The 17,213-nt window shown below is 36.5% G+C and overlaps 1 protein-coding gene across 7 annotated transcripts in view; it reads left to right on the top strand.

Moving 5' to 3' along the window:
• The window catches only part of LOC148954337 (uncharacterized), a 64,079-nt gene that overhangs the window by 16,013 nt on the left and 30,853 nt on the right, over nucleotides 1-17,213 (top strand). For 2 of the 7 annotated variants that reach the window (XM_089087040.1, XM_089087044.1), the window contains exon 1: nucleotides 1,618-1,702. The exons of 2 other annotated variants lie outside the window; for them this stretch is intronic. Coding sequence is in view for 1 of the 5 variants with exons in the window: in XM_089087044.1 (XP_088943170.1) it covers nucleotides 1,695-1,702 (8 nt within the window). In the remaining 4 variants the exon portion in view is untranslated. Of the gene's footprint in view, nucleotides 1-1,617; nucleotides 1,703-2,563; nucleotides 2,584-4,685; nucleotides 4,786-10,074; nucleotides 10,207-17,213 lie in introns of those variants that run through there. 3 more of the 7 variants (XM_089087043.1, XM_089087041.1, XM_089087039.1) reach the window with 3 other exon arrangements.

Consider the following 17,213-nt stretch of genomic DNA (forward strand, 5'->3'; position numbering starts at 1 on the left):
TCATATTAATTACCTAGGTCTAATGCTTGACCAAAAACTTAATTTCCACCTCCACATTTCAAATACAATAAAAAAATGCTATAGAAAAGCAAATATACTAAAAAGACTTCTTTCCACACCCTGAGGTTGTAAGGAGAAAACCTTACTCCAGTTTAATAAATCACATATAAGACCCCATATTGACTATGGGCTCATCGTCTATGGTCCATGTTCAAAGACCCAGATGCAAAAAATTGAAACAACACAAAATGATATAATACGTCTCATATTTGGTCTTAGGAAACCCACAAGCACCAAGTTTCTGCTTATGGAGAGGGGATTAACAACAATAAGGGAGAGACGTAGGTTTCTCTTGACAAAACATCTTACAAAAATTGAATCAAATAGCTCACATACATTACATAATTGGTTAAGAAATCCAGCCATGTATAGAGATATTGCAGATGAGTATGCCAATATTCAAAAGAAGTTCCCTGTACCAGCAAATTCTATTGCACCTACTTTCCCCCAATCCCCTCCATGGAATTGGTCATCTCCCATAATAAATACTGAATTTTCAAAATGGAATAAAGATTTAACCCCCATTTCTTTTGTCCAGAAAAAATTTGCATAACTTAATACAATCACCTATAAAAATCACTTCCAAATATTTGTTGATGGGTCGAAAATTAATGAGAAGGTTGCAAGTGGTGTTTTCTTTCCTCACCTGAAAATTGCAATGGGCGAGAGATTATTTAATAATTTATCTATAAAGTCTGCTGAGTTAAATGCCATAATAATGGCATTAGAACACCTTAAGCGAAACCAACCTTTGATTGAAAATTCGAATAATATTATCATCTATTCCGACTCTTTATCAAGCCTTGAGTTGCTGGCCTCAGCTCCTCAATATAAGTTGGACATTGACACTTATCATTGTCTCAGTATTATTGATAATCTTGCTTCAAGTGGCATAAAAACTTATTTTCAGTATATTCCTAGCCACTCTGGCATAAGTGGTAATCATCAGTTTGATGAAATAGCTAAAAATGCTATAAATATTGACCAGCCAAGTGGGAGACCAATCCCAATTAGATATATTTTTCGATGGAGGCTATCAGATATTAATTTTAACAAGATTAATCCTATCCTTTCCCCCTTTCCCAATAAGTATCTTTCTAAAATTTATCATAGAATTTGTTCTGGAACAAATGGACTAAATTTCCTTGCATTCTCATATAAGCTTTCTAATTCAAGTGGTTCAATTCCCCTGTCCCCTCTTTGTAGGCATTTTAATATGAATAATGAAAAAATTGAACATTTCCTATTTGAATTTAATATGATGACGTCTGCACAACATACCTTGCTTTGTAAACAGTTAAAATACTTCAAACACCACAAAATCTCACTATCAGCAAAGAGCCTAGCCAACTATATCTGCACACAGAGCACAGAAATCGATATCTATCATCTTAAATTCGAACTCCTTGAGTCAAAAGATCTACTGAAAGATATCTGAGAATATCTAATAAATAAGAGACAACCAAGACAGTAGCTCTGTAGCCCACAGAGTGAAGCAAAAAGAAGAGGGCTAAATAGTACCAACTTAAAAGCCTGCCTGCAGTTAAATAGAAGAAGATTCTTTGAACTTATATCGTGATTATCCAAGTTACTCATGGAAAGTCAGTGCTTGTGGATTAAAATAAGGATTTATTATGAAACAGTAAGTTTAAAACAAAGGTTTTAAGCCTTTTTACACCCTATATTAGCTTTTTTACACCCTATTTTTTGTCATTTTCAAGAGCTCAAAAATGGCTTAAATTTGAATTTCCGATAGGAATGATTATTATATTCGTAATCAGCATAAAAAAGGGCATCGAATGGTGTATTGACTTTAGTCCTAACTCAATAATATGATTTGGTATATATTGACCCCTTTTTTTTATGCTGATTACAAATATAATAAGCACTTCCATCGGAACTGAATTTCAGCCCCCCACCCTATATATACCAATTCAGGGTTAGGATAGGTATAGCCTATATAGGGGAGGGGCTGAAATTCATTTCTGATAGAAATGCTTATTATATTCATAATCAGCACAAAAAAAGGCATCAAATGGTGTATTCACTTTAGTCCTAACTCAATAATATGATTTTGTAGAACTTTACCACTCATTCTCCCTTTAGAGGATGAAGGAAGTGTGCCATTAATTGGCATACTTCTTGAAAAGTTTTTTTTTTATCATATGATAAAAAAAAACTTTTCAAGAAGTGTGCCAATGCATGGCACACTTCCTTCACCCTCTAGAGAGAGAAGGAGTGGAGGAAGGCCTGTAGACCTATCCCTCAAAGTTTTAGGCTTGCCAATTTTCCTAACCAAACCCCTTTCCAAGATAGGCTAGCCAAAAGTAACTAAAGAAGAATTTTATCTATTTTCCTAACCTAACCAATTTCCAAGATATCCAAAAGTAACTTTAGTAGAATTTTACCAAATTATTTTGTGAACTACAAATTTACCCAACTGATCAGTTGGCATACCATCTTTAGGCTACTGACCATGACTACAGGATCATTCTACAAAATCTTTCTGGCAAGTGTGGCAATGTATAGAATTTTATTACAATTTTGTTTCCAGAACTGAAGAAAGTTGCCCTCACTGTTGCCTTTCATTTCTTCCCACGTTTTTAAAAGGGAAAAATAATTTTCACTTCATTCCTGATATTATCCATCTTGTCTTGAACCCCTTCTCCTTTTTTGACTGCCTCTTTGCCTCTTTACCCATCTTTTATTTGGCAATGCTTCTTCAGCCTAGAAAAATGTCAAAGGAAATCATCACTTGAAAAATAAAAATTAGGAGCCTAAGCATCATCAGCAAGAGCATGTCCAAATTCAGCTGTTCTTCAGAAACTGGAATGAGCTCCACAGTTTTACAACATTGAGTTTGGATTAGTATTCTTGCAACATTTTATGTGCAATTAATACCACAAGAAATCACACAAAACATGTGGCAAGGATGCCACATTTTATGCACAATTTTCAGGAAAAAGGAAAGGGTCTGTTTTCAATTGATCCCATGTGAAAACATGTAAATACCTGTGAAGTTGTAATGTCTGTCTGTGGACATGCTAACTCAAGAATGGCAAAAGATATTTTCATGAAACTTGGTATATAGATTTTTTGGGTAAGTAGTAAGGCCTAGTTCATATATGGGCCATATTGCTCAGAAACCAAGAGGGGGGAGAGGGGCAGAATTTTCAAAGGTGGCAATCAAGCAAATTACACTGGCTGAGGATTGTTTATATTATTTTTGTTTGCTAAGCCCAAATATAACATTCATTTTGATACTGGATACATTAATGACTCAGAATTGGGCCAGAATAATGTGAGAAGGAACAAAATTTTTTTTAAAATGAAACTCAATATGTAGATTTTTTGGTTCAAGGTTGAATCATGAATCAGAATGTAAAATTCAATTTTATATTCCTTGGCTTACATTCCCAGTAATGAAGGGCACTTATAAAAAACAAAAACAAAAAACAATTCCCTTAAAAGAAAATTCTTCAGAACCACATGGGATCCCTTTGATTGCTGTGCCTTGTTTTGAAAGCAGTAAAAACAAAAGTGGTTGGTAAATCTAAACTGATGATTTTTTTATGCTAATACTTTAGGATTGGGAAAAAAGAACTTCAATATTGGCAAAACTAACCTTTGAATCAGTTGTAGTCGTCTCAGCAGCTTCCATGTCCATATCAGCATGTGATTTCTCTTCTGTCAGAGTTATACAGAAACTAGAGGTCTCCAGTTCACAGTCTTCATTGCTGTTTGCTTGCTTTTGCATGAAAACTAAAGAATCCTCTTTATTGACATGAAGCTGGATAAGCTTGACCAAAAATTCTCCTGGTTTCCCATCTGTGTAAACTTCTTTTTCCAGTTACTGAGTAATAGCTGTCAACTAAAATTTTTCACAGTCAAATAATGCAGCACCAATCATGTAATTATCAATAGGACACCTGAAGTTTAGCTTCTCTTTGAGGTTTTGCTTAAGGATCTTGATCCCTTGCCAGTTCTGGTCCTCTATATCTCAGTGCACTTGTAATCTGATGGCATCTTGAGATCAAATAATCAATCTCCTGTACATTTGGAAAGCCATCAACCATCAGCAGGTTGTGTAAACCATGGTCCAAACAGTCCCTAGAAGAAACTCTTTCAAGTTGGCAAGCTTTCTTCACATTTGCTCCTTTGTCTTGGACCACCTCAATGGTCTTGCTGGAGAGATTGAATGCCTTTACTATTTACTTGTATTCTTCCCTGATATTTTCAGCTGTATGCCTGTCAGTTCCAATTCATCTAGTTGAAAGAGTGTAAGCTTTCATCTCAAACTCAGGTGTCAAAAACAGTAGTCTATGTCCTTGATATCAAATGCTAGATTACCATGCCTCCCCATGCTGTTTTTTACATCCTCAAGGACAACACAATGTGATGAAGTGTACACATCATTGATACCACCCTTGGCAACATTTTTAGAATTAGCAAGGTCTTTTCTGTCAGCAACCATGTCATACTTGACTGCAAAGTCCCCAAAACCTAGTCCTTTTACAAAAAAAATGACAGACAGTCTCTGGCACACAAAAAGGCTACGTCTCTGAAAAAGCAATGTTTATTCTTGTGGCTAAGAGAGATATTTCCTCTTTCAGCTGCTGAAGTGGAGAAAAAGCTTGCAACCAACTGCTCTGACTGGATCCTTTGCAAGAATAGAGACTTGACCTCATCATTCCCAGCATGATATGTAGTCAAATGTATCCTCAGGTTTGTTGTGCTAGAAGACAAGTACTTTCTATATTGAAGAAAACACACAGCTGAGTTTTTTTTTCTGTCCAGTGTTGCAAAGCAGAGCTTGCAGTACTTATTTTCTGTGTCAAGTGCTAATGATCCTTTTGATATGGTACCAAAAAACTTCTGAACTGTACTTGACTGTTCAGCTTCAATTGTTGTTTGGTGTCCATGGCTAGCTCTTGGCACAGAGTATCACCATAGGTCTTCAAGAACAACATGATTCAAGTAGTCTGGAGGTGCAAAATAGATAAACAGACACAGCCAATTTCTCCCTAAGGAGCTATCTAGAATAAGCACAGAGAAAAGGAATACCTTAACTGCTGAACATATTCCTGAATAAAGGCATGATTACTCTATACTTTAATTTACATACTTTGCTCCCAGAGTAAAAAATTTTAGGGTAGTTTGCTGCTAGAATAGAAGACAGAGGTTTTATAAATGAAACAAAATATAATAAACATAAATACACAAGAATTGTTGGTTTTGGCTAACTTTCTCTACTCATTGACAGTATGGTTTCATAGGATACTTAACCTAGTAGTTACTGGTAGCCACCAAACTGTCATGTTCTTGTAAAAGTCTCTCACCTCCCTTCACACTCCCTTTTGTATTTTTTAAAGCTACCATATAATGTTCTATAAGATCTGTCTCTGCTTAAAATAAAAAAAATAAATAACTTTTTGGCATCCCTGCTTTTAATAAAAAAAATCAAGATATTATCATGTAAATATAATAATTCCCTACCACCCCCCCCCTCTGGATACCACCTTGATAGGATACTGTATCTGCTTTAAATAAAAAAAAATAATTAACTTACTGGCATCCCTACTTTCAAAAAAAATTGAGGTATTATCATTTAAATATGATAGCTCCCTACCCCCCCCCTCCTTCTGGATACCACCTTGATAGGATGCCATCTCTGCTTTAAATTAAAATAATTAACTTTTTGGCATCCCTGCTTTCAATAAAAAAATTTTGAGATATTATCATTTAAATGTAATACCTCCCTACCCCTCCCTCTGGATACCACCTTGATAAGATACCATCTCAGCTTTACATTAGAAAAATAATTTACTTAATAATTAACTAGGTTACTATATGGTTCAAACAAACACGCAAAATAACGTTACACAGCTTAGTGTTCCTTGAAAAAAAAAATGAGGTTATGAGTAAAGGGGTACAAAGACAACCACAAAAATGTCAAAATTATTCAGATATACCTCAAACTATTGGAAAACTGGGTTATAGATTCGCCGTGTCATTCAATAAGATCCAAAGAATCTAATTAAATGTGAGCACACACAACCGCAAAATTAGGCCAGGATCCTATGAGACACTGCAAAGGACCCAAGACAATGAACAAGTCCCAATGGGGGGTCCTGGGTCTATTAAAGTATTTCCATGGTTTCCCAGGGAATTTGATATTATTTTCTTCCATCTCTGCTTTAAATGAAAAAAATGAATATCTTTTTGGCATCCCTGCTTTCAATAAAAAAAGAGGTATTATCATTTGAAAATGATAGCCCCCTATCCCCCCCCCCGATAGGCAATTATTTATAATTTTTTTATGAATCATATTTTTGGAGTAACTTCCATTTCAATCTTTAATTCCTCAACCTTGTACATTGCTTAGTCTATAGCTAAATTTTGTCTCAATAGAAGTTTTTTTTTTTGGGGGGGGGGTTAAGAAATTTTTATACAGAAGATTGTGTTTTCTTTGATCTATCAAGCTTTCAATAATAGAGCATTCAACATTAAGAAAATCTTATCTAAAAACAGCATTGAAAAAAAAAAATTCTCCAAACTTACAATTCAGCTGTAGAAACAATCTTTCTGCTATCAATTTCAAAATCCAACTGTAGTGAATGCATTCTATAATTCTATTCAACTTGAAAATAAAGTTCTTAACTACAAATGATGTAAGGAATTGCAATTGGGAAACTGGATTCGAAATGGTTTAAACTTGTGTTATAAAGACAATACTTTTTTTTGTCAACATATGAAGAACTGTGTACATTGCAATATTTGCAATGCAGTTGCATATCACATCTGTCTGGTTTTTATGCAAAGTAACAAAGGAGACAAAAATTAGTGAACCAGAGAGTAGTGAAGAATTATGGTATGCAAAGTAATATTTGACAGGGAAAGCCACTGGTGATAAATTGCTAGGGGTGGCACCGTGACTGCGTGATTTTCGGGGACTCAGGGAACCATTTTTTTTGGGGGGGGGGGTGACGCATAGATTTTCGGGGAAATACCCGAAAATTTGGGAGTAGTGCAAACCCTGTTTGATTTCTAATCAAACAGGAAAAATCGAAATACTAAACCACACGAGAAGGAAAAGCTCCGACTTTGCAGTTGACACAATAAGGAATTGCTGCAAAATTCATTTAAAGCTGACCAAATGCCGCCGCCTTTGTCGGCGGCGGCGCGCCGGCGGCGTTGTGACACTTTGGCGGCGATCGACTGGGCCTCTTGTCAGCAGCACTGGTCAATCCGCTGGGGTCTACCTCTGATGCATTAGTTTTACACATTTAAACTGATTCTATAGTTTATTGGTCTGATTTATTTATTGGGTTGGGGATGCAAATTTGGTACCAAATCCTAGTTTAGGTTAAACTAACCTTTAAAAGCTTGGAAACAACTGAGAGAGAACAATGATGTTCTCTTTATTGAGTCTGATTATCCTTTGCAGCAGCAATCTGAGCATGCAAATTAAATTTTAACCTCTTGTGAACTAATAGCATGGGTACCCATAAGCTGAATTTTTGGGGGTGAGGGGGGGAGGGGCTACCTGGTATAATCAGCATTTCTAATGCTGTATATTAGAAATCACAAAACAAAAATATTATTGGCAGCTCAATAGCGCTGCCTAAGTAAAGAGCGATGTGGGCACAATGTATTATTTATTTATTTTTTTTTTACCAGGGCACTTCTTATAGAAAGAAATTATTTGAAAAAAACTACGTTTTCTAAAGAGTTAAAGAGGCTGAGTTACAAGGTCGAACCTTAAAACGTACAGGGATTAGGAGGCACAGTTGGAGGGCTACCGCCCCCCAAACCCCCCGCTTTCGCAGCCTTTAAATATAATAAAAATTCTTTAAACTGAAAGTAAGGAGCGACATTAAAACTTAAAACGAACAGACATTATTCCGTATATGAAAGAGGCTGTGCCCTCCTCAACGCCTCGCTCTTTACGCTAAAGTTTGACTTTCTCACAACTCTTTTTTTAAACAATAAAAACTTTAGCGTAAAGAGCGAGGCGTTGAGGAGGGTACAGCCTCTTTCATATTCGGAATAATTTCTGTTCGTTTTAAGTTTTAATGTCGCTCCTTACTTTCAGTTTAAAGAATTTTTATTATATTTAAAGGCTGCGAAAGCGGGGGTTTGGGGGCGGTAGCCCCCAACTGTGCCTCCTAATCCCTGTACGTTTTAAGGTTCGACCTTGTAACTCAGCCTCTTTAACTCTTTAGAAAACGTAGTTTTTTTCAAATAATTTCTGCACGTTTTTGTACATTTTATTACTTATTATTTCTTGACTAACTGTTAGCGGATCGTGTCAGGAGTTAAAGTTGGGGGGCGGCCGCCCCCAAAACCCCCCGCTCTTGAACATTCTTGTGTTAAGGCTTTTAATTCCTGAATACTCAAATCACGTCGTACAGGGTACCTCCTAATCCCTGTACGTTTTAAGGTTCGAACTTGTGACTCAGCCTCTTTAACAGCCCCCCAACTGTGCCTCCTAATCCCTGTACGTTTTAAGGGTCGACCTTGTAACTCAGCCTCTTTAACTCTTTAGAAAACTTAATTTTTTTTAAATAATTTAAAAAAAAAACTGAGTTTCTTTTCAAAGTCTAAATTCAGTATATAAAAATTCGCTCTGATGGTGAATCGAACCCGACTTTTCCGCCTGAAAGTCTGAAGTATCAACCGCTGGGCTATACAAATACAATGGTAATTTTTTTTTAGTAAATCGAAGCTATTTTCGACGCAAGCAAATTCCCAAAAAACTTGATATTTGGTTTTTTGAAAACAGGGAAGGAGTGATCAGATTGAGCTGAAAGTTTGAGGATAAGCTCCCAGGCCCCAGGAAAGCTTATCCTCTATATTTCAGCCCGATCAGACAACGTTAAAGGGGGGTTGTGGTGGGAAAAATTAACATGGGCTAATATAGGAAAACGAGGTTTTTCGTAAATGTAAATTCGGGGGATAATTTTTTCGGTCTGAAAATATCAAAAGGTTCTAACAGGTCGAATTCTGCTTTGAATGAGTCCTCATTCAACCGGATCCGGTGCCAACTGTGGCCTGTAGGCGTGGCTAAGAAAAAAAAAAGAGATGATGATGAATTTAAGTGGCTATATTTTTATTTTTTAAACCAGGTAAGGATGGATAATTTTGCGATTATTTTGCGAATTTAAGCCCCCGAGCCAGCGTAAAGACAACCATATAATTTTCAGCCCAATCGGACAACGTTAACGGGGAGCTTTGGTGGGAGGGTCGAAACTTCCGGCCCAGTTTACCCCATGAAGATAAAGTCGGAGGAGGATGAAATTTTGCAAGTTTCTTAGTTTGAGCTTGGGCTACAAAATGCGATTACCGCCGTCTCTCTGCGACCTCTAGGACCTGAAATCGCTTAACATTGTGGTGGGTCGCCTCTTTATAGAGGCACAAGTGTGCCTCCTTGATATTGTAGAAACTTCAAAAAGAGCTCATTTGATTAGAAATTGAGAGGGCTAGTGCGCTTTTTAGCTGTCAAAAGCAATTGTTGACCAACCAGAGCCAATCTTCCACACCAATCATTTTCCTAAACACACAAGGGCACCGGCAGAAAATTTTCTAGGGAGGGAGGGCCAGATGCCAAAATAGCAGTGGTGGTTGGGTGACACTTTAGGTGGTTTAGGGCACCAAACTATGACTTTACCCCAAAGAGGACTGATTTGCAATCAATTTAAAATCCTGAGAAGCTAATAGATTGAAAAGTATCAATAACTATATTATAGGCTTCCCAGTTGCAAAAGAAGAAATGCTACATGGTGGTAGTACTTGATTCAACCAAGTTGATATGCTTTATTCGTAATTAAATAATGCTATGTTTGGTGATCTGTGATTGCATATCAGCTATAATGAGGGAGTGTGAGTAATTGTTTTGGTGGGGGTAGGGTAGATTCCTACAGAAGTACATTTTAACGGACAAACATGAGGCTTCAGATAAATGTTGAAAGAGGAAGGCAGAGAAGGAATTAATTAGAATGTTTCTCTATACAGCTTATATGTTACATTCCCATATCTACCAGCACAGAGGCGGAAAAGACAAGGCAGGTCATCATCAGCCCCATCATGAAACTTCTTTGGGGTGACAAGTACTGCTAGGAACTTAGTTTTCAGCAATTTTCAGTGGTAATACTTTTTTTTCTATTTATATGAAGTACTTCAATGTATTTAAAAAAAAAATATGTAATTTATTTATCAATAAGAAAATTCTTTTGTAGAGGTCGTGATGACTTCAGTTATGTAGAAGATGAAAAGTCTCACAGAATTTCCATCCATACAAACAATAATACTCCTTTTCATCCAACCAATTCTTTAGTAGTAATATTAATAAGGAGTTTTCACTAAAATTAGGCTACTATTCATCACCAATATTTTAAGTATATTCAAATTTTATCCAAATTTAAAGTGCAAATTTAAATGTAGAATGATACTAATCAATGTACAATTGTTGATTTACCCATTTTAAAAACAATTGGACAGGGATTTAAGGGACCGGTACCTCAAATTATATCTTGGTTAGGCCTGGGTATGATTTGGAAAACAATCAGAAACTATAAAAAAAAGAGCTTTTCAACCGAAAGCAAGGAACAGATTTGAAACTTGCTCCTTACTTTAGTTGAAAAACCTTTTCTATTTGTTTTATTACATTTCATGAAACTGTAAAGTTTTATGAATGCTATACTTTGATAATACTGCTTAGATTTTATGGGTAATTAAATAAAAAAAACAAGTTTTTTAAACTGAAAGTAAGGAGCGACAATAAAACTTAAAACGAACAGAAATTATTCCGTATATGAAAAGGGCTGTCCCCTCCTCAATGCCTTGCTCTTTATGCTAAGGTTTTTTTATTGTTCTAAAAAATAAAGTTGTGAGACAGAGGCAAACTTTAGCGTAAAAAGCGAGGCGTTGAGGAGGGGACCGCCCCTTTCATACACGGAAAAATTTCTATTTGTTATTAAGTATTATTGTCGCTCCTTACTTTCAGTTTAAAAAACTTGTTTGTTTTATTTAATTTTTGAACGTTTTCGAATAAATGCAGGTTTTGATCTTGGCTCACCGTACATGAATAATTAAAACAACATTTTCATATTAATTTACTTTTATTTAGTTAAATGGCTTTCTTGAAACTTGTTTAATTATATTTACGAACGTTTTTATTAGTAATAAATATACGTAACTTACGAATTAACTTACGTAACGAACTTCTATATTCATATATTTTTAATTTGTTTATTAGGGGGTTCGCCCCTAGTCAATACCTTGCTCTTTAAGCGAAAGTTCGAATTTTGTTCCAATTCTTTAAAAATGACCGCTTAATCACAAAGGCCGTTAATTAGAATAAATAGCTCTTATGAAAGTAATAAAAAATCTTTGGCTTAAAGAGCGAGGTATTGACTACGGGGTGAACCCACTCATATGTGATATTTTCTGTTCGTTTGAAGTTTCAGTGTTGCTGCTATTGCAGTTGAAATAGTTGTTTTTTTATATTAAATTTCTGATCGTGCTTTAAATAATGGTGGGAAGTCCGGCTTCCCTTTCATAGCAATGTCCCTTCCCCCATGAAAACTTCATGGAACGCTCCTCCCCCATAACCCCCGAACCACCCCCCCCCACTACCAGGAAAAATCTCCCCTGAAAACGTCTGTATACTTCCAAATAACCAATACTATATGTTAACATTGGGTAAAGTTCATAACTTTCAGCCCTCCCCCGGGAATTTCGGGGGATTAAGTCATCCTAAAAGACATACTTATTATGTTTTCGAACATGCTGAACAAAATGGCTATCTCAAAATTTTGATCAGGTGACTTTGGGAAAACAATGAGCGTGGGAGGGGGCCCAGTTGCCCTCCAATTTTTTTGGTCACTTAAAAAGGGCATTAGAACTTTTAATTTCCATTCCAATGAGCCCTTCCACGATATTATAGGACCACTGGGTCAATACGATCACCCCTGGGAAAAAAAAACAAACAAACAAACAAATAAACACGCACCCGTGATCTTTCTTCTGGCGAAAAATGCAAAATTCCACATTTTTGTAGATAGGAGCTTGAAACCTCTACAGTAGGGTTCTCTGATACGCTGAATATGATGGTGTGATTTTCATTAAGGTTCTATAACTTTTAGGGGGCATTTCCTCCTTTTTTCAAAAATCAGCCAAATTTTCTCAGGCGTCTAACTTTTGATGGGTACAATTAAACTTAATGAAACTTATATATATTTAAAATCAGCATTAAAATCTGATTCTTTTGATGTATCTATTTGTATCAAAATACCGTTTTCTAGAGTTTCGGTTACCATTGAGCCGGGTCGCTCCTTACTTACAGTTCGTTACCACGAACTGTTTGATCAAACACTTTGTGGTAATGGACTGTAACTTACTTACAGCAACCTGGCTCAATAGTAACCAAAACTCTATCAAAAGAATTGGCTGATTATGCTGATTCCCAATATATTAGTTTAATTAAGTTTAGTAATAGCCTACCCATCAAAATCTACAAGCCTGAGAAAATTTAACTGATTTTCGGAGAAGGGGGAGCAACCCCCTTGAAGTCATATAATTTTAATGAAAATCACACCATCAGATTCAGTGGATCAAAGAACCATACTGTAGATGTTTCAAGCTCATGTCTGCAAAAATTTGGAATTTTGTAATTTTTACCAGAAGAAAAATCCGGATGTTTATTTGTTTTTCTATTATTATTTTTTTCCCCAGGGGTGATTGTATTGACCCAGTGGGCCTAGAACGTGGAGATAGGGCTCATTCTAATGGAAATGAAAAGTTCTTGGGCCTTTTTTAAGTGACCAAAAAATTTGAGGGCAACTAGGCCCCCTCCCACGTCACTTTTTTTCCAAAATCGTCCAGTCAAAATTTTGAGATAGGTTTTTTCTTCAGCATAGTTGAAAGGCCCAATAACTATGTCTTTGGAGACTAAATGACTTGCTACAGCCAAGGGGAACAGGTTTTAAAGTTATAAAAATCGTCGTTTGTTTTATCGGTTATTAGGAAGTATGCATACATTTTCTGGGTGGGGAGGGAAGGATGAATTTTCTGCTGCAAAAATTTTCAATGGAGAGGATGGTTTCCAGGGGGTGAAACTTTAAGAAGAAATTCTAGACTGGGTGAATTTGCGAGAATTTATATATTAAATTTCTTAATATGTCTTGCTTTCTCTTTACTGATTCGATTTTACGTGTTGACATGTTAAGGGTAATTGTCCAGGTAAATTTTTGCCAGGATTGAATTGTCCAGAGGATATTTCTATGGGAGGGCAATTTTTCTGTGGAGGTGGAGCCAGGTATCCTGGTGTTATTTAAAGAACAATCAGAAAAAAAGTTTTTTCAACTGAAAGTAAGGAGCGACATCAAAACTTAAACTGAACAGAAATTATTATGCATATGAGGGGGTTGCCCCCTCTTCACCATCTCGCTCTTTGCGCTAAAGTTTAAATTTTGTCCCAATTCGTTAAAAATGATTACTGAAACACAAGGGTTGTTTAATTAGAACAATAATTAACTTTTTCTAAAGTGCCAAAAAACTGTAGCTTGAAAAGCGAGATTTTGAGAAGGGGAACACCCCGTATATGTAGTAATTTGTGTTCGATATAAGTTTTAATGTTGCTCCTTACCTTCAGTTGAAGAAACTTATTTTATTTTCTTTATTTAATGAAGCTTAGAGACAAACAATTTTATAAAGGCAGCAGAAAAGGTATGTCAGTTAGAGTAAAAGTATTTAAAAATGAAAAAAGTAAGTATGTACATAAAAGACACAAAACAATAGCCTACTTACAAAAACTAAGATATAAGCTCCTAGCATTAAGTTCTATTGAGCAATGCCAAATTGTTGGACGTATATTTTTTAACAATATTGACAGTTTTGAGCTTGGTTATCAAACACAGAAATAATTAATGCCTTTAGACAAAGGGCTTATAAAAAGTAATACATTATCAAAGTAGTTTTTTCAAAGTAAAACATCAAACCTAAGATTAAGAAAATCAAACAAAAATTTTTAATTTAATATTTTTAATTAAATTTTGAATGCCTAAACCCAGTATGTTTGACATCTTTATACTTCATAGCTGTAAAAAATTAAATCTTTTTCAAAGTGACAAATATATAAATACAATCACTCCTATAAACAAAAAAAGGTTATAATAAAACACAAAAAAAACGTATCCATTCGGGGGGAAAATACAGAAATTCTTAGCATTCCGTTCAGGGGAAACAATTCTGATTATAGTGACTTCATATATCAGCTCATGGGTACTCTTGCAACGCAAGCAATAGTTGGGGGAGGGGAATGACCCCCTGCCCCCCCCTTGCACGGTGCCCATGCAAACACATCCAAACAAGATTTGGAGACAACCATTTTGTTCAGTGTAGTTTCAAGGTCCAGAAATTATGACTATCAGGGTGAACCCCCCCCCCAACCTTCAGGGCAAGGGTTGTAAGTTATGCCCTGGGCGGATATAAGGTTTTTATAAAAAGGGGTAGTCATATAGACCTTGGAGGGGGCTCATTGGATTGGTCATCAAAATTTCTAGTGGCCTTTTTAACAGTCAAAATTAATAGGAGGTCAACCAGCCCCCCTTCTATTCCAATCATTTCTCCAAACACATCCAATCAAAATTTTTTGATAAAACATTTTGTTTAGCATATTTGAAAGGTCCAGAAATTATGTCTTTGAGTATGAAATCCCCCCCCCCCCCATAGCCCTCAGGGCAAGGGTTTTAATTTACACCTTGGGTATATAAGATTTTTATAGAAAGGGTGGTTGTATAAACTTCGGAGAGGACTCAGTGGATTGGTATTCAGAAGTTATAGTGCTCTTTTTAAGAGTCAAAGTGATCAGAGGGCAGATATCCCTCCCCACACATGTTGTATTATCCCAAAATGCATCTGATAGAAATTTTAAGATGGTCAAGGTTTAAGAAATTTTAAGATGGTTTTGTTGTAATAGAAACTTCAAAAAGGGCTCATTTGTTTGGAAGTTGAAAGAGCTAGGGCTCTTTTTAATAGGCTAGTCAAAAGTAATTGGAGGGCAACCAGTCCCCCCACACCCATCATTTCCCAAAACACTTCCAATCAAACTTTTGAGGTAGTTATGTTGTTTGATGTAGTTTAAAAGTCCAGAAAGTATGTCTTTGAGGATGAGACTACCCTCCCCCCCCCCAGAGCAAGGCTTACAAGTTATGCCCCAAGGGAATATAATGTTCTTGTGGAAAGTGTGGTTATATAAACTTTGAAGGGCTCATTGGATTGGAAATCGGAAGTTTAAGTGCCCTTTTAAGAGTCAAATGTATCGGAAGGCAGCTATACCCCCACATCATATTTTCCCCAAAAACATCCAATGGAAATTTTGAGATATCCATTTGTTCAAAAATAGTCCAAAGATCACATAAAAGAGGCCTTTGGGGTTGAAACAACACACCATAATCTGGGGGGTAAGGATTGTAAGTTATACCTGGGGGCATGTAAAGTTTTTATAAAACGGATGGTCTTCTGAGGTTTAGATTAGACTCATTTGATTGAAAATATATAGTTCTAGTTTCATTTTAAGAGTCAAACGTGATGGAGGTAAAATTGCCCCCCCTCCCTGACATCCTCTTTTTCCCAAACACATTCAATCGAAATTGAAAGACAGACATTTTGTAACCAATAATCAAAAGAGCGTATAAAAACGTCTTCAGTTAGTAAATATAAGGAATATTTAGGCAGATGTTGACTAAATCAAAACAAACTATGACCATGTGGACTTTTGAAAAGGTGACAAAGTAATATCTGAAGAACAACTTATCTTATTAAGTTGGACCTTAAGAGTAAGTTGTGGGAGATTTTGAACTAGTCAGAAGGCACTATGTGTATACTTTTTATACCAGCACTACAGTCACTGTAACTAATGATGCTAAGAATATTAAGGTGAAACTTTTAGGAAGCATTCAGGGGGAGTTCCAATTAAACAAAAAACTATATGCATGCAGGTTTTCAAGAGGGCATATAAGCAATATGATAGGCAGCATCACTCTATAATACTTACTTATTTACTTAGGTCTCCTGCCAGGTGCTACTTGGGGTAGAGAGTGATGTCTGCCTCCTCTATCCACATCAGTCCATTGCAAGGGTTTGCGCTTCACTTGGTCTGATATTTGCCATTGCTAGGAACTTGGATATGCTGCTTCCAACCAGCTTTGACAGTGTCAAAGATCATCTCTGGAGGTGAATATGGGGGCATTCGAAGTAGATGTCCAAACCACTGTAAGGTATGCTCGGCTGCTTTGGTACAAAAACAGGACTGCTTGGTGAGATGCAGCAGCTTCTTGTTACTCATAAAGTCGACCCACTGTAGACCTTCTATCCTTCTCAGACTCTTTGACTTGAATCTATAAGTAGCCATTAGGGTTGGGACAGATGCTTGCCAAGTCATCGATTTTATCGATGGACTGCACATTCACCGAACACGTGGAGAAGGTTCTTAAGGCTGGCAATGCATCACTTCAGACCCTAGTCCTGATGTGCAGGTTTGGCTGCGACACTCAAAGCCTAAAAAATGCCTATATTACGTATGTGAGACCTCTACTCGACGATATCTTCAGCAACGATCTCTAGCATTTAGACATGATGACGTAGTCGATCATCTTCTTTGTGCAACCATCATTACTATGCCACATGTACTGGTGTATGGTTTTGCGTTGAAATTAAGTGAATGCGATGACTAGGTTATGGGATCAGCATAGTTCAAATAGGCAAAGGCCATTGTTGTTATAAGACATCTGGTCAGAACAGAGTGGAACTCTTCCTTGATTGTGTTGTCAGAATCGTTGGTCAGGGCATAGCATACGACAATAGTCATTCTACCATGTTTGTGTCCAAAGCAAGCCTTCATTAGTCTGTCTGATTTAGCTTCATGCAAGAGTAATGCCTTTCTTGTGAGACTATTTAGCGCAAGGCCAACACCCTTCCTTCTCGTGCTCCCTCAAGACCAGAGCAACGAGTGACTGTCGTCTATTTTCTCTTCTCTGCTTCCAATAAGACGGGTTTCTGTGAGACCAGCAATCGCCGCTTCATTCTTATGGAGCTCTACAGAGAGTAGGTTCTTTGATGAAGGTGCATTGAGAGTCAAAACATTCCAGGTG

The sequence above is a fragment of the Artemia sp. Qi Xiang Cuo genome, chromosome 3 (genome assembly GCF_049724085.1).
Source record: "Artemia sp. Qi Xiang Cuo chromosome 3, ASM4972408v1, whole genome shotgun sequence".
Lineage (NCBI taxonomy): Eukaryota > Metazoa > Arthropoda > Branchiopoda > Anostraca > Artemiidae > Artemia > Artemia sp. Qi Xiang Cuo.